This window comes from Amphibalanus amphitrite, unplaced genomic scaffold (genome assembly GCF_019059575.1).
Source record: "Amphibalanus amphitrite isolate SeventyFive unplaced genomic scaffold, NRLGWU_Aamphi_draft 000478F_arrow, whole genome shotgun sequence".
Classification (NCBI taxonomy): Eukaryota; Metazoa; Arthropoda; class Thecostraca; order Balanomorpha; family Balanidae; genus Amphibalanus; species Amphibalanus amphitrite.
Genome location: NW_024881972.1, coordinates 207211 through 234160, shown reverse-complemented (window position 1 = coordinate 234160; position 26950 = coordinate 207211). Strand labels below are relative to the sequence as shown.

Here is a 26950-nt window from a genome sequence, read left to right as displayed (position 1 = left end):
GGTGATATATCACTGGCCGGGTAACCGTCACACGCCCGCGGCTATCTACTCGATGGTCATGTTTACCCAGCGCCGCGCGCCCAGGGCGGGCCAGCCCGGAATCAAGCGACACCGGCCGGCCAGTCGGGCCATAGGAAGAATGACCTGTCAGCGGGCCAGTCGGTCCCATGCAGGACCCGCACCGGCGGCGCACTACATCCCAACTGGCCACCTTGTCCGACAAATAAATGATGATGTTTGGCGGGGCTGGGTATTGGACGCAGTGAGCTTCTCGGCAGGTATTCAGTGATACTTTGATCAATTTGTCGACTGAACATGACCGAATTTACAATTCAAATGGAGTGGCCTTAATGGCACCGTGTGAATATCTGAGAGTGGGTCCTTCCTAAGCAGATTTATGTGTAGGATAGCTTCTATTTCTACTTCAATCCATGGATAGGTATACTCACGGAACTATCAAATTTCAGGAGTCGGCAGAAGCTCAGACCTATCCTATTTCTCCTAATTTTACTTCCATTAGAATACAAACCAAATACCAGAACCAGCGTGCAGATGAAAATTACAAATCCCATCAGAACTGAGACTGCTCTAACGGAATAGCCAAGGGAAGCTATAAGTGGACCTGTGGGTATTGTATAGTGGGCCTGGACCCGCTGCCTGGTCCCTGCATTCACCTCCCCCTGTCACGGGGTCGCTGGGTTCCCATGGACAGACGTCCGGGTCCATGCGAGCCGCCGGACCGTCCGGCGCTCCGCACCAGCGCCCGCGGCTGTTTACCTTCTCCGCCCCCGTCGGCGACCTCGTCATTACACATTACCGCCAGCGAGGGAAGCACCCAGTTAGCATGTCACCCGGCCGCCCGGCATAAATCATGTGACCGATCACCAATTTGCACAAGTGGCCCAGTCGCGCGCGAGAGGGAGAGTCCAGCACAGCGGTGACGGCGACGGAAAAGGCAGAGTTGGTGACGGATCTTCACGGACCAGCTTGAATATCTCATGGGACCTGTTGTGTTGTGACGTAGTGCGCCGCCTACAAGTGCGGAGAAGTGCGCACTTGTGTGTGTGGCGCGGCGCGGCGCAGCGCGACACCGGCGGCGCGTCTGACACCATCGTGGCGCGCCAATTAACCCCAGTGCGCCACGCGTCACCGGCACAGCGGGCGGCACGTTTGTCGCGGTGCCTCCCGGACGAATCCGTCAGCGGGCCCTTCACGCACAACTGTTGTTTGCCGGCGGCATTCTGCCTGCGAGCAGATAGCGCACACATCGACCATATGGTGCCGGGACGCCCCTCCGCCCCACGCCGCTCCAACTCGAGAGCGAAAGGAGGTGGTCCAGCGCACGCACATAATGCAAGCGGATGTGTGTGGTTTCTGCCATCCTCGGTGGCCAGAAGAAGCCGACTGGTCCGGACAATTTCTGGACGTCAGAACGGTATAGCTCCAGGTGGTCTTCAGGCGGACCAGTAGCGGCGTCGTGGGCATAATTAGACCGCTTTTGTTATCCTGTAGGATCATTATCCAATGAGGGCCCGGCGCCGCCTTTTTAGCGGATGTTGTGCAGTTTTCGGAGAGTGGCCGCCGCGTTGCCAGGGCGGTGGGATGGTGGTCTGGTATCGGTCAGCTGTCCACCAGGTGACAGGCACTGGCAGGAGGGATGAAAAAAGTACATTCTAAGTAAACGGCCAATTATATGGACAATTATAGGTTAAAATGTTGGTTAGATTTCAGTGAAGTCGCGTCAGCAAGCAAATGAGCTCTTGTTAAACTTTAATAGTATGATACATATGTGCTTAGAAGACATTTTGAAAAAGAAATATTACTAAAAGACGCGGGACATTTCATATACGTGTATGGAAACGGATGATGCCGAAGGCAGTGTCAAATGGCATTAGGAAAAAAATTAATTATGTCCAAATATCATTAAAGTTGTCACATGAAATAATCATTTTCAAAAATCCTAGCAAATGTCCGATTGAAACTAATGGCCCAGCACTCTCCACTTAGTAGAAACATTTCAGAGCTGAGACCCAAGCAGAGACGTAACATTTTCCGTCTTCAACTGGTCCGCCATCGACCGACACTCCGCTGCCAGGGTTTGGGGAGGGAAGGGGGAGGTGATTGTCCCGAATTACACCGTCCCAGCTGGCGTCTCGGCCCGATCAAATCGAAAACAGAGGCACTGATGCCGCTTCGATTCAACTTCCCCGCCCGAGCGGCGCCGTATAGGCCGGGGCGGAGAGATTAGTTTCTGGGCTCCACGCGCTGCCTACCAAGCTGTTGGTTCCAGAGTTATGGGTAACCAATTGCCGCTAAGGAATGATTGGAAGATAATGACCGAAGCAGCGAACATGATGACTTCATATCACAGAGACGAATCGCCGCTGAATAAATGGCCGAGAGGAGCTTCACCTCCCGGCGCTTTGTCTTCGTCTTGATTTACTGCACCTTCAGCCGACTTTTAATAAGAATCATGCGCAGCTGTCGGTGAAGAGCCTAGAGAGGGCCAGGTTGCCTCGAGCAATTAGCCTGCATCTCTCTAAGGGCGCTCATATTGAGCAGACTATTGTCAGCAGCTGGGCTGTTTCTATCCAGCCCTCCCCCCCCCCCCCCCCCGGTGCCTTTGAAATTCGCCGCCATTCGCCAGTGAGCAATCCGGGAGTCGGCAGGGGGCGGTGTGGCTGACGAGGGGCGGCAGAAGGGACGCTCCAGCAAGGACAGGGTCATGGGTCGTCACGGGAGGGGCGGGACGGACGTCACTGCATGCAGCTGGGGTGACAGGGAGCGGGGGATTTGTAAACAGGTGGGGAGGAACGGAAGGGGAGCGAGGGTGCCATCTGGGTAATCGGTAGCCGACAGATAATCAGCAGTCTGCAGCTCTTCTACAGCTATAGCACAAGTTATCAAAGATAGTCAAACTCCAGATTGTCGTATCCACTATTCGACTTCATGTGACTTACATCATGCAGCTCAGTCTTGCAGGCAGTGACTGCGCTGCATCGTCCCATCTCTGCGTCCCACTGGATCCCGCGAACAGCTGCGGCACCACACGGCAGCTCAATACACCCCCGGATGGAGAGAGCAGATAGCCGAGCGAGGCGAGCGCTCGGATCCGATCCACCCCACTAATCGGGCCGAGCACACAACAGCAGGCCAATTGGACTGTGTGAATCGTAATTACACGGTTTTCGCGCGGGATGCACCGCGTCTAATGCGCATTGTCGTACGAATCTCTGTCCAAACAGCATCTGGAACAACACACCCGGCGCAAAAATCAGCTTACTCTCGCTCTCAGTGCTCATGAGCGACACAACGACGCCGAAATTGGCTTAGCTCGCTGTGAGCACACTCTAGAAACAACACACGGACGATGCAGCGTCACCCCTGCGCTCTCTGCGGCCACTCGCCTGTTCTATCTGCGGTGACCTCCCTTGGAGCCGCTGACAGCCGGCGTTTGCTCAGCGCGAGTCTGACAGCCCCCATCGGCCGGGTGACAGTCTGTGGCAGCTTCCCGGCCGGGGGTCACCTCAGACGCTACAAACACTGGACGGCGGGGGGGCGGAGGTGGGTGGGCAGCGGGGAGGGGAGAGAGTGCCCAGAGGGGGCCGACGGCGTATTTAGCAGACAGGAAATCCGGTGCGGTATGGTTTACGCAAATGGGTTTCGGTCAGGTCTGTATGAAAGGAAGGATAGTCGCTGAGAGCCGACCAATGGAGCCCTGATAAAACTAAACCACATTTTTACGATAGCCAGTTGACAGTAGGTATAAGCCAAGTTCTTCGAGACATTTTTCTCTCTAAAATAGAGTTACCTACATGTTTCTTTCAGGCACAGTTCCATCTTCCACCAATCTGCCAGAGGGACCACGTTCCGCTCTTCAGACCTCCATCAGCCAGGTGCTGACAGCACTGGAGGAACGTTCCTCAGAGAACTGCGGACCATCCTGCAGTCCTCCGTCAATCAGGTGGCGTCAGAACCTGCTGGAGGAACGCTCCTCAGAGGACTACAGCCAGTCCTCCGGTCCTTCGTCAGCCAGGTGGCGACAGCGCCGCAGGCAGACGGCCAACAAACGGCCACAAGTGCGATACGATCGGCTGACGAACCCAGAAGAATGACCCGCGCAGAGGCGTCGGCGCGGCGCGGCGAATGGTGGAGCGGCGCGGTGCGATCCCGGCGCGCCGGATAGCGATCTGCGCCAGAACTGTGTCAATCGCCGGCCGGCTGCAGCGGGGCGATGCGTCGATCCAGGTGAAGATAGCATTGAGTGTCGCGCGGACGGGCGGGGCGCTAGCTATAGGTAGGTCGTCCAGAGGTCGGATAGGGAGGGACTGTGATTTGCCAGGGACACCTGCCACTTTGTGGACACCTGGTACTGCAGATATGTGACAGCACCATATACGACGACACAGAACCGACACTAAATAAAAAAGTAAAGGTTGCACAATGCCCTAGGCCTACAGCTTCATGCTACTTCTACAAGCTTCTTTGGGGCTCACAGCTCCAAAAATGAATTTTATACAAGCAGCCGATTCGGCACCGTAAGTTCAATTGTAAATTGCAATAATCGCTCAAAACTCAGCGTTATATGTGCGCGAATGACAGAGGAAGCCAAAACGATGCCTCAGAATCATATACGTGCAGTGCAACTGTGTGTTAGGGATAGCTTCCCAAGAAAAATCTAGCGGAACGGAACGGACAAAAGTTACTCTCCGATTGAAAGTGCGCACAGAATTCGGCGACATCAGGAATTCATCGGCGGCAGCGGGCGCAGACGGCTGACGGGCGCTGTCCAATCAGGACATGGAGATCAGTGGTACAAACAGGAGTCTCTCGCTATCGGCCGTCGAGTGAATTGAATTGGCCTCACTAGACGCACACTGGAATGTAGCCCACTTTCTTGGATCGTGGTTGGTTTGGCTCAGTATGGTGGTATCGAATTTGCTAAAGGAATTAGCCCAGAACGGACGCGAAGATGTAACGTTGGTATGCTGGAATCTTGAAATAGAAAAGTATGTGTAGTATTGTTGTTTGTGTGACTGTGGTCCAATTCTAGCCCAGCTCAATGTGACAAGTTCGGCTTCTTTCAAGCCGAGCCGAAATCACGCCTGGCAGCTGCGTGGAAAGTATGACTCTGGTCTCTCACAAACACCTTTGTACGCCCTCTCTCTGTACTTCTGTGCGACTGATTTGCCGGTGCGGCGCCAGAAGGCAGAAGCCGCTTGCCCGCCCGCTCGCCCGTCCGTCCGTTCGTCTATGCGTCAGCCATTAGCCGGACCACCATTGTGCCCGATCATGAGATCTGCGCCGGCTGCCATTCCGAACTGTCAATCACAGACGCTGACTTCCATGGCGTCCACACACACAGACTGAAAGGCTTCCGCCTGACTGACCGGCTCGAAAACATCACGGCCTCATGACTGCGGGGACAAACGTCCCTGACAGGTCCACTCAGGCTGTTAGTGCGGAGCCGAGACCAATGGAACGTAATTAGCTCCGATGGTCAGTGACAAAAGCGGAGATTTTAGCGCTGCTCAAGACGCTTTAGTCTTGTGAGATGTCAATGGATTTAGGAATGCGTTTTGACGATAACATGTTATAAATGCACTTGCCATTGCTTATCGGCTATTGTGAGATGTGCCCACGTGATGCGTGCTGAACAAAAAGTTTTTCCGCTCAGCCTGTCTTGAATCCTGTGTGACCGTTATTTGCCATTAGACCAGGAAGCTTATCTGGTGGACGCGGCCGAGTCACATATCAAACAATCGAGCGAGTGGCGTCGGGCGCCTGACGCTTCCATCTGAAACCAACGGGACCGTCCCGTCACCAGAACTGTCCATCTGAAACCAACGGGGCCGTCCCGTCACCAAAACTGTCGTGGTTGGAATACCACTCAGTGGTCGGCGACACATTCGGCTGAGTAAAGGTCAAAGGTCAGGTCAGGAAGAGCTCATCACAAACGGTAAAATACCAAGACAATCACGAACACAATAGAAAGACGTGGCATGGAATGTCTCGTGGACCAAAATGACACCCAAGGTAAAAACGAGCACAGACTTGACTCTGAAGGTGCCTTCACATTCCGATCTCAAGACTGCGACCGAAATACACCTCGTTTCCGCGGGAACAAACCAACTCTCTCGACTCCGGGCGGTGCCTGTGATCGCACCTCCCACGACGGTGGGCCTTACTATCCACCGTCACATCGATACGGGATGACGGGCTGCGTTCCAATGGGTGACGGCGCCATGACTGCCGATGATGACAGCTGTCAGTCGCCGATGTGACCACCGGAGCAGCCACGCACACACGCATACACGCGCGCACAGCCTCTGATCTGCCGACAGAGGTTCTGACGGCGGCGGCGGGTCAAAAGATTTGCTCCGCGGCGGGGTCACGGCAGCGGCGGTCTCTCAGTTGGTGGCAGCAGCTGCCGTCCGGCGGCGGCAGACTCGCTGTTTGTTCCCCTCCGCTGGTGGTCTTACTGGGAACAATAGCGGCGACCGCGCCAAGACAGCCCCGCCGTCGACCCCGGCTGGATCGGATAACCCGACCGCGCTAAACACCGAGCGCGTGCCAAACGCGATTAGCAGGCTATCGGCCAAACTTCGTAAGAAAAAAAAAATCCGGGCAAAGCTCAGTGAGATAGAGGCTTTTCTTCATAACATCTACATAATACGACTAAGCTGCTTGAGGTTCGAAGCGCGTGTGAGCGTATCGTCTCCAGATGGTCGAGCGGACAGCGAAATCTGCATCGGAGATGTCTCGTCGGCATAAACCAGTCATCGCTTCTCCAACGAGATCGTCGCCGGCGACGTCTGAATAATGTATCGGGCAATTCCGGGATTCTGTGTCATATAGTAAAAACCCACTCACACGGCCACGGTTGCATGAAATCACCATAGATATTGGGCTGACATCGGTTCGGAGGTGTCAAGCTCGACGGATGACACTCGGCTCTGCCGTATATGCAGGAATTATGCCGCCCTAAACATCAGCACACCACCCCGCCCCGTCAGACAGGCTGTCTTCAAAGTAGAACAAAACCTGGCTCAATCTCTCAATGGTCGGCAGTGAACCATTTCGACGAGTTTAGAGTTACGTGCTCGACGAGCTTCATAAAATATGCCACGGAGGCTACGCCCTTTGGGAACTACCTACAAGGTGATAGTAAACTGCATCTTTGAATATTCTTTGGAATTTCTTGCAACTAATCAATGCCCATTTATGCCCTCCGGGGAACCAAATCGTATGTAATCATTTCAATCCTTTATTTCACTCTTCAATGCCCGTTTTCAACACCTTCCCGGCCTTGGACCAGAAAAAATATCACGCGTGGCCCACACGCTGCAATTTTTCCGCTCTCTTCTCATCATCTGAGCATCCCTGCAGTCTGCGAAATTCCTAAGGTCACTGCCACGCAGCTCATAAAGGGCGGCGTCGATCGTTGGCCCGGCATTTCGCCGCTCACCGTCCGTGAATTCCAATCTGGGAAGCTGCAGCCGAACAAAGGCGCACGTCTTCACTCGCACGAGGCGCCACGATTAGTTTTTGAGCTGACATATTGGTCCTGTTTGTGTGTTGCTACCAGCCGTTGAAAGGCACGTCAACTTATAAACTGAAATATTGTTTACTTCCTAATACAAATTGCAAATTCACGAGAATCTAGACATCCGTTATAAAAAAGATAAACAGAGACTCTTTTAGCAAAGATATGGCAGTAATTTCCTCGGTTAGCATAGCAGGTGGTGTTCTGAGGCGACTGGCCTGACTTTTGACGGCGACCGTTTTTACTCAGAAACAGAACAATGCCACATAACGATATGCATGCCTTCGAACGAGCCGGTCGCATCTATCATCGTCACAGACTGACAGAAAAAGACAGGGCATTAGTGGCCGACTGGAACCCAAAGGGAGCCGCTTCCGTCCATCCAACCAGAGATATACTCCCGTCACCAAACATCTTTTTTGTGCTTTCCATCTCGCCATTCTGAGTGCTCTTATTCAATCACTTCAAGTGCGGCTCCATGCATTTTCAAATACCTATTAGTATTCCCAGCTACTGATTCATAAGTCGCTCTTGATACTGGCTCAGAGTTTTTATCTCAAACTACCTAACCCATATCAGTCACCATCCGAGCCCTTCTTCTGCCCATATCCCGCGCCCTGGTGGGGTCTGTTTATAACGCGACCTGGTGGGGGGGGGGGCTATTTTTTGCCCCCCCCTCGTATCTCCGAAACTACTGGACGGATCCGCAAAATTCAAACGGCGTTCGAAAGGCCTGTCAAATTTGTCGAAGGAAACCAAATTTCATTGACCTCGGGGTCACCGATGACGTCACAGGTCAGGTCAAAGATGAAATGTTTCACCGTTCACGGGTCTTCTAGGGAATGCGCTATAACACCGAGGAAAACGCATTTTGTCGAGAATCAGCGATAGGGCGTCAGTTGCCCAGTAGATATGTTGCTATTAGAGGTCACTGACAATACCAGGTCACGTCACAGGTCAGGTCACCAAGGGTCACAGGTCAGGTCACATGAGCCCAACTTTACTAAGGTTGTGTGATGCATGTTTTATGGCCAATTTTTCATTTCCAACTCAATGGTGTTGGTTATAAGACTATCAGGTACGGCTTAGGTCACTTTCTGGTGAAGTTTAGGTCAAGGTCAGGTCAAGGTCAGGCCAAAAAAGGTCAAATTTTAAAGTTGATAGTTTTGCATAAAATGGGTATTGATTCGATGCAGCTCGTCACGGGGAGTCTAATGGTGGTCTTTGTTTTGCGCTACGGGGTCTAGAATTGCTAAAAATTGAGTTTGAAAATTTGACGTCATCAATTTTGAACAGTTTTTTCACTATAACTTCGCCAAAAAAAGAGGTATCAATCTCAAATTTGGTATGTGGATGGAAGGCGGTAAGGACTATCACATATATTCCGGTTTTTGCGAAATTCAAAAAACTTTTTGGATTTTTCGATCATTATATCCAAAAAAATTATTTTTTGATTTTTGGGGGTCAAAATCCAAAAATTTCAAAAATCCGAGATAGCAGTTTTGTAGCCCTGTCAATTCTACAGCTTTTATGTCCTTATCATTTTTCTGTATTTGCAAAGCTATAGGCCTGACAGCTCTTCCCGCGAAACCCTTTTTTGGGTCGAAAACGGCAGAACATGACGTCACTCTGACGTCATTTCCGGCCAACCTATCATAGCCTTTGGAAAATTTTTTGGTCACCATATGTAAAATTGATGTCCGGGAGGGTACTGAAAGTTTGGTTACGATCGGCGCAGCGGTTCTGGAGATATATCGAAAAGGCTGGAGGGGGGGGGGGGCAAAAAATAGCCCCCCCCCACCAGGGCGCGGGATATCACCGGTAACTCTTCTTCGTCCCGGTAACATCCGGCCCGGCCCTCTCATCTGTCACCGTCTCAGCCGACACAGACGGCAGACCGGGACGACCTGCGAACTTTTTGTGCCACCTCAGCAGTCAACATTCAGCGTCCCATCTCCCCGTCCAAGGCCACACGTCAGCGCGTGTTCCCACTGATGGCTCACCGGCTGCCACGCCGCGCCGGAACCATGACACAAATGCTGCCCCTGACAGTAGTCAAACACAGCCAAACGCTGTGGCATAATTGAAACAGATGTTTTTGTGCGAAATGTTTGAGCAGTGGCGTCGGAGGGCCGGTAAGGTCGCGCAGAGAACAGTCGCGCACGCCACCTTGACCGCGCGCTGCCGCCGGGCTGTGTTTGCGCTGAAATCACGGACCGAAAGAGCTGCGGTTGACGGGGGAGAGGAGCCAGGGTCGGGGCCGAGGGAGGGAGAGGGGAGAGAGGATGGCGGCAGGTGGCGCAGAGCGGCAGAAGCGGCGCGTGGCCGGCTGCGGTAAACGCTGGCAGCTGGTGGATCTGGGAGCGACTATCTCTCCACCAGCCGGAGTCAATCACGGTCACAGGGGAGCGCAGCCCACCGGCGGGGCTCGGACCGCCGGGGGACCATCAGAGACCATCAGAGACCATCGGGGACCATCGGGGACCGGCGGGGACGCGGCCGGCCCGGCCAATTTAGCGGACGGTAATGACGGCGGGGGACGCGCCGCCCATGGCACAGGCTGTTTTCGACAAACGAGATAGACCCGGACGGTATGGCAGGCATGGAGAGAATGCTGCTGACACACAGGGGGTCAATTTATCGGCGTCAGATGTGTCATTAGACTCATTACATCAAATAGGCCATTTAACCAACCAGCAAACCCAGCACAGGCGTCATTGTCTGTGCATATCAGCACCATCCAAACCCTCACCTCGCCATCACTTTCGATAGCGATCTGATACGAACGTCCCACTTTGAGTGACACACTAAGCAGTAAGCACATCATCCACCTTTCAAACCACACCTCACTGACATAACGGCGCTGGAGACCACACCTTGGCAGTCCATCCCATCCCGGACCACCCTGTGCGTTCCTCGGCCGACCCGCGTCTATCTGACACTGCAGGCCGCCAGTCGTGGTGACGAGACCCATCTATTGGCCGTCTCGGCCGCGACAGAGCTGATCCTATCTGGGGCCGTCTTCTCAGATGCACCGATCGCCCTCCACGCCGTGGTGAGGGGTGCGTGGAAGGGGGGGGGGCGGTGTCACGGAGGTATCGCATACTGTGTCGCAAGTGGTGCACTATTGCAAGCGGCGTGAAGTTCTTAATGTTAGGATAATTTCCACCAAAAATTGCTAGAGAACTCGGGATCTTGGATATGGTAGTACATTTCAACGTAGAATTATCGGATTTCTCACATATTGGTGCATACGCGCAATGTGCTGAATACTAGGGGAAGTTGGGGCAACGCCGAAGACTTTTTTTCTTACGCCCGTAGCACGCAAGGTAGACAACATAAGCTATTCTTGTTGGCGTCATTCGAGAGGCCAGTCTTTTGCCTTTCAAACATGCCAGGCGCATTTGATGAATTCGCATACCGGCGCACAAACTAAAAATATCAAAGAAGTGACTTTTTCGGCGTTGCCCCGGACTGCGGGGAAAGCCGAAAATGGGAGAAATGATCTACGGGGAATGCCGACATTGATGTTTTGCCATTTTATCTCAAACTTTATCCAGAATTCATCAAAGCTGACACGCGTTTTAAGAGCTTGAGGACGCGGTGCACACTGGAAGTTATAATTGTGTGATATAATAAGAAAATGCCAGGTAAATCATTCATTTTAGGTAACAGGCCGTTGTGTCGGTTGAAAGTGTAATTTGTGTGACTAAAAATACGCGTTGCTATTCTACAGCAGTAAAGTCCACGTACCGTGCTTTTAACACGTGCGTAATCGCACGTTTTCGGCTTTACCCCAGTCAGCCATACTTTCATTTGCAGGCCCATAACTTTTCAACGTGCTGTATAAATTTCAAATAGGCAGCACACTTATGCAAAGACATGCTAAAGATTACTTGACCGAATTGGCCAGTCAAACGGTAGCATAATGAGTAAGAAATGCAGCTTCAAAGGCGCATGTAGTACAAGGGAAACGTACCTTGAAAACGCTCTTCGCGCCCTCACAGTCGAAGTATTCCGAATGACGACTCGTAACAAACATGCGATAAATGTAGTCACTTAAGCTTCAGAGCATCACTGACAGGTGGCATCCATGTCTTACGGTTTTCGAAATATCTCGAATTTCGGCTTTGCCCCAACTCCGGCATTGCCCCAACTTCCCCTATTTCATAACTGTTCAAATCGCTGACACAAACGCTGTTTTCAGTATATAACCAGTGAGTTTTGCTTTTATTGCACGGCACGCGTTATCACAATACATCCGTGTTGAGGCACAGCAGTAGGTGCACATCAAACAGTCAAAGCAGGAGTGCTATACGGTAATATCAGTAAGAGCACCACATTTGAGACACACAGTTACATGCACGCTAAACAGCAAAACCAGTAGGTTTATAGAGACAAACTGGATAGAGCACGTCATCCTTCAAACAAAATAACAGGTGAGCTCAAAGAGGGGAGAGATGACTGTAGATAATCTCAAAATGCCACGTCAAACAGGCATCATAGAAGCAACAGCAACAGTGCAAACGCACTCACTGAAGCATCAAACTCATAACGCAAGACGCCAAATTTGCAGCTCCAATACACGATTCGGCAAACACAACCAGTAGACTGACTCGAGATAATAAAACTGATAATATAACACGGGTAATAAACACGGGTTGCTCACGGCATTTCCCAAAGCGTCCACGTTCCACCGAACCGCATCTTACAGAGCTTCGTTTCAAATAAAACGCACACAACCGACGCATTTCGGACGCACCCCATCACGCACATCGCACGCAACGCCGCCGTTTTCCGTGCATTGGTGCCCTTATGCGAATTACGGGCGGGTGGATTGTGCGTATGTATGCTGGATTCTTACATAGTGTGGGAGAAGATGGCGCCACATATCACATGGCTGGCACGGAAGGCGGCAAGGGGGCGGGGGGCAGCGGGGAAGGAGGGCGAGCTCATTTGAGGGGGAAGGGGTCAGGAGACTTGGACGGAAATGGAGGGATGCAAAAAACGAGACTCATGTTCACATCCATCGCTGAGAGTCACTCTGGCAAGCACAGTCTCCAAACAGTGAGCAGCTTAATTATTTCAGCTACAAACACTCGACATGTGAATTTTCCTCCTGTTGGCTCAGTGCGCTTGGGACAACGCTCGTAAGCCGTGCATGATGACATAACACGCGTACGAGGTGTAACTATGCCACAATGATCACAACCAATGGCGTACAGGCACATACGCACTTTGCGTTTTGCGTAATGACGTTATCATTGGGACGAAGGCTCAGCCGAGTGCTTTGGTAACAAATTCACGGCTTGCAATACCGTTAATTCACATTCACGGCCCGGTAGCAAACGTTCCTTTGTTTCAAATCGACTCGATCATTCGTATCTTCCCATATCTTCGTACGAATGAGACAGTTCTTGATAAATATCCATCAGGGAGTATACAAATAAAGCAACATATCACAAATGTAAAATTGAGAAAGATAAATCACTTTACCGGTGACTTCGGTAGAACATAAGACAACCTTTAATCGCATTGTAAAATTGCAAACGATATATAACCTCACGAGTAGCTTTGGTGTAGCATGATTAGTCACTTAGATAGCCTTTTCTGCGAATGAAATGTTCATTTTGCGAACATTGATTCATTCACCAAACCACTGACTAGTGGGCCTTTCAAATACGGCAACTTAAAAATGAAATCTCACGGGTTGGACAACAGCTTTCAGATAATATGCAGGGTTTCATAAAGCATCACTCACCATTCAGACAAAAGTGAACATTTCTTCAAATCATCACACCATTCGCTACTTGAGGCTCCATTTCTACGTCGTCATCTTGCATTGCTCTCACCTTCCCGGTTTCCCAGCGGTGAGCTCACTCGAAGAGGTCGCTCGTCGACTATTTCTCGCTAAAACTACCGGAACGCCACCTTCATCGACCTGAAACAGCATAGGATCAGAGTCAGCGACCTCACCGCATCCCCTTCCACCGCAGCGAACCAAAAGCGCCATAAAAGGCTACAAGAAAGCGCCCGCCCGGTATACCTAGTCTAATACCAACTGTACATTACTGCAGAGTGTCGACCCCGAGCGGTGTATGTATCTACATCCGTGCATCCCATTATCATCAAACAGCCAGCCCAAACCGCTTACAGCTATTTGTGGACACTCAGCGCATCACGGAGACGGCTTGCAGCGCTGGCCGCGCCGCCAGATCCCACTAACGTTCATGACACCGGATCCAAACAACTCCAGCCGCTATCCAATGAAAGCGTCCGGCCACTTAGCTGCAACTCAGCACTAATCTACGAACGGGCCACTCCTAGACGGAGAGATGCACCGACCAGCCGACCGGCGGGCCAAGAGGGCTCGGCACCGCCATCACGGGCGCACCTTATGCAGAGGTGATGCCGGGTTAAAAGCCGCGTGCCTTATCGCAGATGGCATCGCCCATCGTCGCCTCATTAACGCTCGGACGCCTCTCCGGCTCAGTGCGAAGACGACTCATGTGTATGACCGGCCTCGCTGACGGCCTGTATTGTACCGACTGGGCGGTACGGCCCCGGATGCATTAGGTGAAGGGGTGCAGTCCGCTCTCTTCTTGTGTGGCATACCGCCCGGCGGGCTTGCCAGCACAGTAAGAGGCCGCTGCAGCGTACCGGTTTGATAACAATGATAGACATGATTCTTTTTATTCGAATCGGACTGGTCTGAGCAAAGAAGTGCTCAGTGCACAGAACAGCTGCTCGTAGCATAAAAAGACAACGCAAAATCGACACCTTCGAGACAGTAGGAGCAAGTATTCGTAATGTTTCTTTCCACACAGTTATTTTCCTTGACGCCGCTTAAAAACGACTTAAGAGCGTCGCAGAAAGAATGATTAAATCATCCCTGTACCAAAAAACAATATGTGAAATTACCACGTGCCTGGCTCAATGTGTCTACATAAGTCCATATCCCATATATCCCATGTCACATATATCTATGTCCCATGAATGTTCTCATATCGGCGCTCGTATCTCACCTCTGCGATTGCTGAGAGAGGCCAGCATGCGGATCATGAAGGAGGCCGGCACGGTGATGGTGTCCCGCGTCTCCTCCAGCATGATGGCGTTACGGGTCATCAGCTGCCGACGGGCAGACAGGTCAGAGGGTCATCAGCTAAAAGAGGTCACAGGTCATGTCAGCTTAGGTCGTCAGGTCCGTCGGCGACCATCACATACAAGTGGCATACGAATCATGCAGAACAAACCTACACTGTAGTTTGCACTGCGCGAAATCATAAAAAATAGCCAAATTATTATTTGTCACTGCAGCCAACACCCATTGATGGTAGCTGAGCCTCCAGACATATTTCATTCAACTGCTCCTTTAAGAAGCCACCCCTTCCTTTGCAGAAACCTATCCCCATCACGTCCCCTCTGCGCAGAAACCTACCCCCGGTGCCCTCTGTACCTTCCCCAATAACCCACCTCCTGCGCCCTCTGTTCATCCAGCGTGGAATGCGGCGCCAGCGGGGCCCACAGTTTGACGTCGTAGTCAATACCCGATGTGGCCAGAAGGGGATCCAGCGGGTGCGGCTGAACACCTGATCACAAAAAAGGATACAGAGCCTGGTTAATGGTTATCAATACAATTCATGCATATGACGCCAAATAATTGACTCGAAAAGGTAGTCGGCAACGAAGAATATATCAAAATGTGATACCTCTATACGTGAATACACACTGCTGGCTACAACTCTGAGAGCACGCACCCTGACATTTCAATAATGACTGATGTTTACATCTTAGTCAAAGGCGGCATGTATCCCCACAATGCACATGCTTGATTAGATCCACCTACGCCTGATACGCATACTTACAGTTGACCACGTGCCGGTCGGCCTCCAGCACGGCCACGAGCCGGCCCGTGTGACGGTTCCAGATAAACACGTGGCCACAGTCGGAGCCGGACAGCACGTGATCCGAGCCCCAGAAGTTGGCCTCTTTGATCATCGTCCTGAGGGCACAGCACAGGTCGGTAACAGGCGTAATGAGAGATGACTGATACGAGCTTGGTGATGGATATGAAAGATAAAGGAAACTAGGGGCTGCCGTCCTGACTGGCTCTCCGAGAAAAGTAGTGGACGAAATGCCTACTCGCCCTTTGGAATAGGTGCACGTTACTCAAATACATGTACATGTACTATGAACCTACCTACATGCAAATACATGTAGTAATGCATGCATTACTACATGTATGTAGTAATGCAAATTACCTGAACAAAAAGAAAGCTTGTGAAGCCGTTGACTGCCCATACAACCGGCATAGCTTCATTTAAAAAGCCAGCCTTTGCTTGAGAGGCTATCCACGCATCACGCAGCGAATCGAACTTCATGCAACTAGCAGGACGTAACTAGCAGAAAAGAAATGATACATGGAGCTGATATTGTTTGTCAATCTAGACAAAACGACACTCAGTATGCTTAGTTACGGCACCGAAATTCGCAAAAATGTTTCACTCACTAGTCACTACACTACTCATTAGGCAGTATCACAGGCATAGCAAGTTTAGTTATGCCTCGTTCCACCCGTACCTGCAGTACCTATGTATGTACCTGGCGTTGCGATGTCCGGTGTACCGCCCCACCACCCGCGGCTGCTGTCGTCCGGAGCCAGTTCCGGAGCCGGAGCAGGCACCACCAGCCGCCTCCTGGTCGTCCGGATCGTCCGGATCTGCCCGATCCGGCTCCTGGGCGGAGCCACACGACAGCAGTAAAGCTCTGTCGGAGAAGAGCAGAGATGATCACTGCCGGGTGCACCGCGCGGCCGAGGGTATATCATATGGGTGACATAGCACATAGCGCTGAGGACACTGAGTACTGACCGATGGAGAAAGCGACGCTACCACAGAATGGGCCGAAAATCAAAGACTTAGCAGGCTTTTTGAGACATCAGAAACGTCACAGCATGGCAGCCGCGGAGTACAAGGCCCCCTGATCAGCTCAAGTCAAAATTTGACTTCATCATTAAGCGCTCAGATTATACGGCCAGACAAAACAAGGGAGCGCTCCCTGTCTTTCAAGTCCCTGTCTCACACACCACGAAATCCCTGACCCCACCCCACCACACCAGGCACCCTCAGTCCTCACCTCTCTGCGTAGGTGGCGTGGCGCGGCTCCGTCTCTGGCGGCTGAGGGAGCCCGCTGGAAGCACTCTCAGGGCCACCGACGGATATCTGACCGGCCGTGGAGCTCTGAGGGTTGTAGTAGAGGCTGACCAGCGGTTCACTGCGAGGCGCCACCGGTTGTGCCTCCAGGTACGATCCAAGAGGAGACGGGGCCTCCGGAGTGGGCACGGTATCATCAGAGGTAGACACAGCGACAGCAGCGCCGTCTGTGCCGGTCGGACCATCCGTAGCGTCATCCGCAGAACTTGTGTCATCCGGTGCTGAGCCTGACGTGGTGTCTGTAGCTGCAGAGGTGTCAGCAGAGCCGCTTCTGGCTCCCTCATTTCCACTAACAGTTCTGCGAGCTACCTCATCGGCAACTCCTTCAGATCGATCTCTTGAACCAGTCTCCTGACTAGCATCATGTTCGGCACTATTCTTTTCGTCCACAGCCACCGTACTTGTCTGCACCTCCGCCTGAACGACACAATTCTCCCCGGCAGCGCCTGCCGTATCCGTAATAGCGCCTCCCGCGTCTGGCAATTCCTCCCCGGCCTCCGCAGGGGATGATCCGACCTCTGCTCCGTTTGCCGGCTCGGTAGTGACATCATCAGAGGTCTGGTTCGGCTCCGACGGGTCTGAGGAGGTTTGTAGAGACTCCATGCCCTGCACCACCTGCCGATGAGGGAAAGTTTGGGTGAGTGGTGACTAGTTGTGAAGTAGTTACTAGTTGTGTAGAAGTAGTTAGCGAGTGATGGAGGAGAAGACCATTCGTACTGTTAGGTAGCAGAAAACTAAAAGAAAGCTAACGAAATGCAGTTCACTTTTAGGACTATTGCATTGGTAATCTATATAAAAAACATTCTTGCCTGCCATCCCGCCATCACTTCTGTACTGGGGTCTCAAAACCATCCCTCCTCACTTATATATCAAGCAGACAGTATCCGTTCTCTTCCCGTCCCTCCCTCCCCACACTACCGTACCTGTTCCATGTTGAGCGCGCGCCGCTGTCGAATTCTTTCCATGACCCGGCGTGTGACCGGTCTCCGGCTGAGATCTGGAGGCGGCGGCGGGGGCCGGGCCGGGGCCGGCGTCACGCCCGTCGGCCGGCTCGGCATCTCACTGGTCAGCAGGCGCTGTAGCACGTCACTCATCTGGTTGATGAGGTTTGCGTGCAGTGAGACGCCAGAGCGGCGCGGGCGGTCCTCCTCAGCACCTGATGGCGGAACGAAGGGGGAAGCTGAGGGTCAGAGACGTGGGGAGATCGGTCAAAATAGAATACGCCAGATGGCCGGATCTCCATCATACGATTGTTCATTTCTTGTGAATTTGAGAAAGAAAATAACAAGAATGACGTAAATACCGAAATACCGAAAAATAGCACTGTGTACATTTGGAATGCCATAAGATAACCTTGTCAAATGAGGTTGGTAAGCCCCTTTACCATATGGTGGAGTATCTCTTTAGTATTGGCACGAGCGTTCGGAAAATGTTGGTATATGCTTTCGGCCCGCTCAGACTGTAATGCTTTAGGTATCTGGGAAACGGTTTTGGCCCGTGGTCATTTTTCGTATACCAGCAGATTGTTTTGAGGTCATTGACCCACCTTTCATTATTGCTTACAAAGCTCATTTCTAGCTATACTTCTTTTATCTTTGCGTTGCCCAGAAGACGGGATAACTTTGGTGGGCCATGTGGCGATATCTATCCGTAGGTACGAAACGCAAATAAACGCCAATAATCAAATTTCTATTCAGGTACACGTCATTTCGCACTAGTCGACAGGGCAGTGTTGACAGCTCCGGGTGTTACCGTGCCGTGCTTCTTACTTCATTTTGATGTTCATGTTCCACGGTTACTGATGTTGAACACGATATAAGGGGAGCTGGAAACTGATATTTCGAAGTAAGGCTTCAACTTCTTCACGCATTGTTCCCTTTTTTTCTTAACGTTTCCCTACTTTTTATTTTTTAATAACAAAACTCAATACAATCTTAATTGTCATCACCAAAGTCAAATCCCAAGAAACTGGTGAGAAGCGTGGTTTTTGAGAAGGCTCATTTTGCAACTACGTGCACCATATGGTAAAATAAATACCACACTTAGGCCGGAATGATTTCTTGAGGACCTCGGTCGTTGTTTGATTTTCCACCCTCGGCCTTCGGCCTCGGGCGGAATATCAACAACGACCTCTGTCCTCAAGAAATCATTTACCGGCCCCGTGTGGTATTTTATAACCCCACCACCTACGTTCTTATGAGATGCCAAAACGCCGTCACCTAACCATTTAACCCCTTGTTCTCTTCCCACTATTGTCTGACAATTAGCTACTTCTTGCAGCAGCCGTCACCTCTCCCAGTCGTCACCACCCAGTCCTCTCCTCTCTTTGCTCTCCCATTCTCACCCTGCTCCGTCGGCGCTCCTCCCTCCTCTGCATCTCCCTCCCTCTCTCCTCCTCCAGTAGCAGCTCCCATCCTCTCCGGCCTGGCCTGAGGTCCCGTATCGGACCAGTCCCCACGCAGTCTCAGTCGCTTCACCGGCGGTCGGGCCGGCTGCGCGGCGGCGGCTGCCGGCTCCGAAGACGTCTCCGTCTCGGCGAGGTCGAATAGGTAGATGTCGCCGGCTGAGTAGGATACGAGCAGTTCCCGGCCACCGGTGGCGTATTTGAGTGCGGTGATGCGGCGACCAGTGCCCTGGAAATCGGGAGCCGTCCACTGGCGAATGGCGCCACCTGCAGAGGGGAAGGAAAGGGCAATGTCTAGTGAGCTGCACGTGGGCAGACGCAATCTGTGCAGATACAACAGAGTTGAAGTATTACTGTGCGTCGACTATAAGTGCATTGCCCGCCCATTACACGACATGCAATATTGATGATACTTGTGCCGCACGATGCAATAAAAGCATTTCCATAAAACCATTTCGGAAAGCCAAAATAGCTGTTCTTAAAAAAAACTGCCAAACAAACTTTTTTTGCACGAACTTCCTTCTGCCTTTTATCCTCTCGGTTCCTTAGGGTTGCAATAAAATCTCTTCGCAAAGCAAATTAGGTTAATCGATATATCGCCGAGTCAGTAGCCATACTACTGACTCGGCGAGAGTATGGCTACTGACTCGGATAGACTGAGCTCTCCCCCCGCGGGAGCCTCTCACCGTTCTGTTGCGGCTGCACCATGCGCCGGTCGTAGAGGCTGACGGCGCCATCTGCGGTGGCCACGGCCAGCTCCCAGACAGAGGCGGGGTTCAGCGCCATCGTGGTGACGGCGCGGTCCGCCCACAGCAACACCGTCTGCCCAGAGGTCACAAACGGCGTCAGAGGTCATAGCAGGTTACAGATGACCACAGACCACGTGCCATGGCACAGCTGTTGGTGTCAGAGGTAACTCGGAACCCCAATTTAATGAGCTTGGGCATTCAAATTGGACTCGATAGCCCCTTCCTAATTTCAGTCGCACTAGCCTGGGTTCCCATCGAGCACTCTGGTGTAAAGTCTCAAACTCACCCCGCATAAGAGTAACGAATTCACATATAAATGATCTCGACTTTGCTCGGAGGTCTGAAATTAACGTGAATATTGAATACACTCTAAAATACCTAAATTCAGCCTCGAGTAGTCAAAACAACCTCAAATTCAACTTCATGTAGCCTCAAATCTAAATTCCCCCTGTACCATCAGCTCTACCGACCTCTGTGCCGTTCCTAACCCACCTCTGTACAGCCTCGGACACTGCAGGCGCGGTGCTGACGGAGGTCGTAGCTGCGCACGGCTCCCTCCTCTCCACAGCTGAGGAAGCAGTGCGGCTCCGAGTCCCAGGTCAGCACCTCGTACGTGGTGCCGGCCGGACAGAGGTACAGCTGCGGCGGCCGGCCGGCCGACACACACGGTAGGTCCTGGAGGTCTGCGGCACACGCGGTGGGGGAGGGGTCAGTCGGGGGTAGACGAGCGGGTTAGAGTGAGGTAAGATACTTCAGAAGGGACAGACGAGCGGGTTGGATGAGCGCACAGATGGTACGTACAACGAAGGGAAGGATGGGTCAGAGTTACGGATAGTTCGCAAGCCGCAAAATGGATGATGACAAAAGACGATTTGTGCTGCAGCAACAGGGCTATAACACCTTTTCGACGAAATGGAAAACGAGCAGCACATATATGGCTGTTTCTAGCCCGGAGCTTACTAAGCGCATGCCTAAAAAATGGCACTGCTCAGATCGGTGAGGCGAGAGGACGCAATACATATGCCAGCTCACCTGTGTAGAGAACGGCGCCATCTCCCGAGCAGGACACGATCTTGGAGTCGTTGGAGAACGGAAGAAACTTGGCCGAGAAAATGTTGGCACGATGCGCGGTCTGGTGATCCACCACAATCTGAAATCATACAGTTAATCAGCGATGTTCCCATATGACTTGCAATCAGAATAAAAGGCATGGAAACAGAGGTCTTTGAGTAAAAAAAAAACTTAAGCACTTAAACCACATTAATTTGCTTGAAACAATACACGATGCAGAAGCCTTAAATCCTTCTGCATTGCGTGTTAAAAAGTGACCAGCTTAAATCCTAAACGAGCCCAAGTCAGCACCAAAGACGTACTTTTGTAGCTCAATCACACGCAATACATACCATAGACATACCGCTTACTAGCTAAACTTAAATCCATCCCGCCCCCTCCAGTCATACCCTGGCCGTGTAGGGCTCGGTCAGCTTCAGGTGATGGTCGTCAGAGCCAGAGAGCAGCAGGGTGCCGGCGGTATTCCACCAGATGGAGTTGACACAGCCAGTGTGCACGGGAAGGCGGTGACACAGCGCCAGACGCTCCACGAAGCCGGCACAGTCTGTGGGCGGAACGGCGGGGTAAGATCACAGTTATTGACTGTCGATGCATTATCGACTGAAAATCTACGTATCGATATTGATAAGGCGATAGTGTCCTACATTTTTACCAGCAGAGTGGAAGGCAATTTCAAATTCATCATCTCCTCTCCACCTGAAATCAGCTACGTACGAGCCAGTCACACGACTTGAATACACGACTTCGGGCACCGACCAACCTTTGCTGGCTGTGTGGAGGTCAGCGGCGCTGGCCACCCCGTAAGGCCGCTGCTCGAGAACGTCAAACACCCTCTTCCTTTTCCGCGGCAGGACCATCTTTTCCTCGGGAGTAAACTCGTGACTCCGTGACGGGGTGTGCTAACAGCTCCACCTGACGTCTAGCGCTTACAGAATACACGTGCACTTTGATTGTTCAGAGACGCGGGCTGAAGTAGTCAGTCGAAAGAAGGTTGTTCATCGTCATGGTCTAAACCTGAGGAAGGACACGACACAAAGGTGATGCAAAAGTACACAAGTCAGTTAATGCCTACCGAAAAATTGTGAATTTGGAAGTTGGAACTGGGTATACGTACCGATAACCAAGAATCACGAATAGGTATACATAGTTACTAGTCTCAAACACATATAAGAGGTGCAAGTAACAATAGATAAAAAGGAATCCTGAGCAGGCCTTTTAGCATGCTCGATGATTAGCGTAAAGCAAACACTTCTAGTAGGGATTTAGGGCGCGTCGAATGCGTTGGTCATTTTGCTTAACAAAACTTCAAAGTTGAAACATTAACCGCTGCCCGTGGCATTCAGTCGGGTTTGGTGACCAGCATGTTTTCAGAGAGTTATGTGGCAATTGGCATTCACAGAGATCCATTGCTTTGTTCATGCATTTAGCGACCTTTTAACCCTATTCCTGGCGGGCTCCGCCGGGACAAGAAACTGGCGGGGGGGGGCGATTCGCCCCCCCCCCCCCTGAGATCTCGGAAACTAATGGACGGATTTTGATCCGGTAAGCGGAATTGGATTGCTCTCAATGTGAACTACATTTTAGACATTTTTAATATCAAAAACGAAAAAAAAAAACCCGTGAGACCCCCAAAAAGCCAAAATTTTCCGATTTGGCAGAGTTTTCAAAGAATGAGGTCTAGCTCAGTATCTAGGAAAGTCAGAGCAAAACGGAAAGCAGCTGATAGCTGAGAAAATTTCCTTTCGAATAGCTGCCAACAGATTTCAGCTATTTTTGACATTTGAGGCGCTAGGAGTCAAAAATCTAAAAGCGTATTTTTTAGTAACATCACTGCAATTGCGTCAATAACTTCTGAACCGTTAGTGATAGCCTGAAACGGTAAACGCCGTTGCAGTTCTCTGATAAATGCGAAACAAATGGTTTGTATTTTGACCTACTAAGGTCACTCTCAATTTTGACCTCAGGTCACGGTTGACCTGACCTGAGCAAGTATAGGCGAGTAACATATCATTCGATACGTCATGACTAGGGAAACATGTTGTTATATAAAGAAGTGTTTTATCATATTTGTTTTACTTTTTATCATTATATGAAGACGATATGAATGTTTCATGCATATAAGTTCTGATCTTACCCCAAACATGTTAGTTTGAATCGTTTCCCCATTGACCGTAATGGTAAGCATTGGTGACCTCAGGTCATGACCTGTCAAGGATATAACAAAAACCGAAACATATGTTGCACATATCGGTAAGCTTATTTGAACCTGGAAGTTTGAACATATTTGCTCGAAAACTCTTGCTGTGGTGAGGGGACAAACTTTTTCATGACCTAAATTTAGGTTGACCTGGTGACCTGACCTGAGGTCAGATCAACTCAAAATTTTCAGAAATGTTGCGTAAAAGCCTTTTAGGAAAAGTAAGAAAATGTGAGCTTCCTAGCTCAAAGCGTTTGGGAGAAATAACCAAAAAAACTCGGGGGGGGGCTCCTGAGGCCCCCCCCCCCGCCAGGAATAGGGTTAAAAGATCAAATGAATTTTGCAGTGATATCGTGACTTACAATGAGGTACTGCAGTGACCTCTACCAAGGACACGTGACCAGTGAATCCTACGACGGCCGCACGTCCACCGAGGTGCAGAGCCCCAAAACATCAATAAATTTCCATTGGTCTTTTCTGAATTTTGATAGTTTATTACATTCAGGTACCTCATGCATCAACTACCTATGCTAATTGCGTAGTTGATTCAACTACGCATCAACTACATGTGAAGTGGAGTTGTCTCCAAATGGCGTCGAGCCAATTTTTGAACGCGCTGAGAGAGTCAGCGTCTGGGATGGATGGTGGTAGGCTGCTCCAGTCACTGATGACTGATTGAGAACATGTTTCGACGGACGCGGTTGACGGCTTCACAATGCGCCAGGAGAGCTCTCTCGTATTTCTGCGTCGTCGTCGGGAGTGGAGGGAAGGCAGCTTCACTCTTCAGGGACCTCAGTCCTCAGTCTGTCTTGGTATGGTAGGTGGCGTACTTTTTTAGATTTTTTTTCGGATTTTTTTTTATTGGAAGGATTCACAAGGACAGAGCCCCCGCTAAGCGAAGCTTGTTGCGTTGACTCTGCCCTCTACCCTCTGATCGCGCAATTCCGGTTCTATGGCAGAATTTAGAGTCCAAAGTTTAACGTGCGCACATAGCCGCGCGCGACCGGTCCCCTCACTGACTTAGCCTGGCTGCGGCCTGCCACCAACCACAACCATACCTGTCAGGAGGCCCATAAACGTCAACTGTCAAGCGCCCATCGCGCTTCGAACCCGGACTGTTATAACCGGGAACGCGTGCTCTCACCACGCTGGAGTCCAACGCTGTACCGACTGAGCTACAGGACCGGCTTCCTGAACCAGCTGAGTCGCTCAGTGCTGGACTTGTTTGATGAAAAGTTCATCCACCTGGTTGAATGCCGAATGGTCCCCAGGGCCCAGACCCCACACGATATTGCCGAACTCCACTTGCACTCACACAAGCGTCTTGATCAAGATTGGCAGGACTGTCTAGTGTCTTATCCAGCAGGCTGGATGATCATCGTATCACCGCCATTACGCAGGATGCCTTGTTGACCAATGACCACTGCCACTGGTTGCCTCCTAAACTTCAGCTCCACTTTAACAATCACCCTTAGGGTTTCTTCTGATGCTGCCTGTAGAACTTCTCAATTCAAGCAGTTATCATGTCAGTGGACATAATTACCGATGTGGAAGACCTTGTATTTGTGTCATTGAAGAGCAGTTGCCACTCATCACCCCACTGGACACCAGCATCCAGGTTCGCTCAGAGAGCCATCAGTCAGAGCATTGTTTTGGTCACAGACGGCCTGATAGAGTATGCTATCATCGGCAAAGATCTTGATGCTGCAGTTAGTTCAGGATGCTAGGCTTGCCATTCACATTGAGGATGAACAGTATAGGTACCAGCACAGATCCCTGCAGGATTCCACTTGGGACTCATTCCACTTGGACTGAGGTCCACTGTCCAGTCCAAGCAGGAGCAACGGAGCTGCTGACCATAACCCACTGCTTGTATCCTGTCAGGAAGGCCTCAATTAGGATGCCGGTGAAAACAGGGCGCCGGAGGGCATATTAGTCACGTGACATTTGGAGCTTCTCCCCCTTCGTGGGCCTTCTACATGCTAAACGTCACGTGTGAATTTCACGAACCTTGATCAAATCGCCCCAGGCGCCCTGTTTTCACCGTCGTCCCTCAATTATTTGTAGAGGCTTCCACCAAATTCTGTGAACAGCCACCTTGGGGACCAGTCTACACATTGACATAAGATAAGAAGACAAGAAGCTAGAACGCTGTATCGAATCCTTGGAAAGGAAATGCATCAATCACTTGTACGCTGTATTATTCAATGAACAATGTAACATAGACATAAATGTAGCAATTCAGAGTGCAGGAGTCTGAAGTCAGACAGACCAAGATGGACATTTCTAATCACATTACCTACCTCAAAGGTCACAACAAAGATACCTATAGAATCCATGCCTATAGGATCAAGGTCATTCAAGGTATATAAAAACACTCACAATACATCAGCTGCGCATCTGCGACAAAAAATAGAAGTAATAATATAAATAAAGTTGTAATGTGCTATATTTTACGTCATTGAGGTTTAAACTTTTTTTGTTCAAAAATTCATTGTTTGGAAAAAACCGATGGTTTCAGCTAAAATTATTTATGGAACGGTCGGAGAAACAGTTTAATACATTGATTTAAAGTAACTTATAATGATAAAAAAACCTTTTTTTCGCAAAAGTTGATTCGTTCGTATATGCTGACGTCATCAGAACAAAATTAAACGAAATGAAGTATTTTGTTTATAATTCCAAATGTGGAGAAAAGGAAAGGGGATGGGGTGAGACTAAATGCTTACTTCGAAATCTAAGCTGCGTTGCGGCATTGGCGGTTATGTGCGGCGTGTATGCCGCATGCTTAGTAAGCGGCGACCACTAAATTAAAAACTCAATAGCTTTGACCTGTTTTCAATGGATAACACTGCATACCAAAAATGTCCATCGCTCTCGTCATAGGATATTTAGATTTAAATAACTAACTTATCTACATCATCGTTTTGAACCAAATTAATACTTTCAACTTGACCCTCGCCCGTATTGGTGTTTTTCCAGCCTCGAACGTATAAGGTATAACCCCTTGCCGTTTCGCTCCTGATCAAGCTAGAGCTTCGCGGAGAAAACGAGCGTGTTGCCCGTGACGAAAGGAAGCCGATGATACCCAATTTTAAGGTCCTAGGTCATCGGTTGACCTTCCAGGTCAGGTCAATGACCCAAAAGGCGGGAAAATCAGGACCTGTTAGAACGTCGTAGTGTGGCTGCTAATTGCTATGGGGTTTTTCGGGGTGCTGATCACGAACATCATGCTAGTTTTGATCACAGATGATGTCTTCATTCATTTAGGCCAGGTCGGGTCAGGTCAGGTCAGGTCAACCAGTAGAGGTCCTGCCGGGTATTTGTAGTAGGTGTCAACCGCCTCTAACAGCCTCGTAACATGTGACTAAGGCACCAAAACTACTTTGTAAACGTTCATGTGGTTGCTAAATTCGAAATCAGCTCGAAAAACTGGCCTAGAAACATGTCAAACTCGAAAAAGTGAACCGAGGTCACCAAAGGTCAATGACCTGACCTGACCTTCAGATGACCTTGACACCCACCCTAATGCATGGGGGCAAGATCATATCACATGTTTGAACGTTTGAAACCACGAAAAGACTGCAAACGCGCTGCTAATGCGAGCCGACATACGCTGAATCGCGGTTCCGGCCAAACATGGTCTCGAAAAGTAGGTCACAGGTCAAAGGTTATTTGCGTCAGGGTCATGAAATTTTCAGGGTAGGTGTAAAATTGATCAACGCGAGGGTACTAAAAGTTACGTCGTGATCGGGTTACGTCGACTAAAAG

The 26950-nt window shown here is 50.6% G+C and overlaps 1 protein-coding gene across 3 annotated transcripts; it reads right to left on the bottom strand.

Annotated features, from left to right (window-relative positions):
- Positions 1–11744: 11744 nt before the first annotated feature.
- Positions 11745–25566, bottom strand: LOC122392270 (DDB1- and CUL4-associated factor 6-like). Of its 3 annotated transcripts, none has more exons than XM_043386958.1 (14): positions 25483–25566; positions 21743–21996; positions 21372–21526; positions 20944–21061; positions 20404–20594; positions 19849–19984; positions 19103–19429; positions 17682–17914; positions 16682–17373; positions 16148–16312; positions 15412–15548; positions 15020–15135; positions 14572–14674; positions 11745–13487 (listed from the first exon to the last, which is right to left on the bottom strand). In XM_043386958.1, exons 2-14 carry the CDS (start codon positions 21837–21839, stop codon positions 13480–13482), a joined length of 2478 nt encoding a protein of 825 aa, XP_043242893.1. In that variant the 5' UTR covers positions 21840–21996; positions 25483–25566; the 3' UTR covers positions 11745–13479. The 3 variants fall into 3 exon arrangements, with proteins under 3 accessions (XP_043242893.1, XP_043242892.1, XP_043242894.1); XM_043386957.1 differs by having other exon boundaries at positions 25506–25534; XM_043386959.1 differs by having other exon boundaries at positions 25452–25485.
- Between the last annotated feature and the right edge of the window lie 1384 nt (positions 25567–26950).

Coding starts and splice junctions, on each gene's coding strand:
- LOC122392270 (XM_043386958.1), bottom strand. CDS start 21,839: ATGGTCCTGCCGCGGAAAAGGAAGAGGGTGTTTGACGTTCTCGAGCAG. Junction 21,062..21,371: donor CCGAGCCCTACACGGCCAGG/GTATGACTGGAG, acceptor GTATGATTTCAG/ATTGTGGTGGATCACCAGAC. Junction 15,136..15,411: donor CGACCGGCACGTGGTCAACT/GTAAGTATGCGT, acceptor TTTTGTGATCAG/GTGTTCAGCCGCACCCGCTG.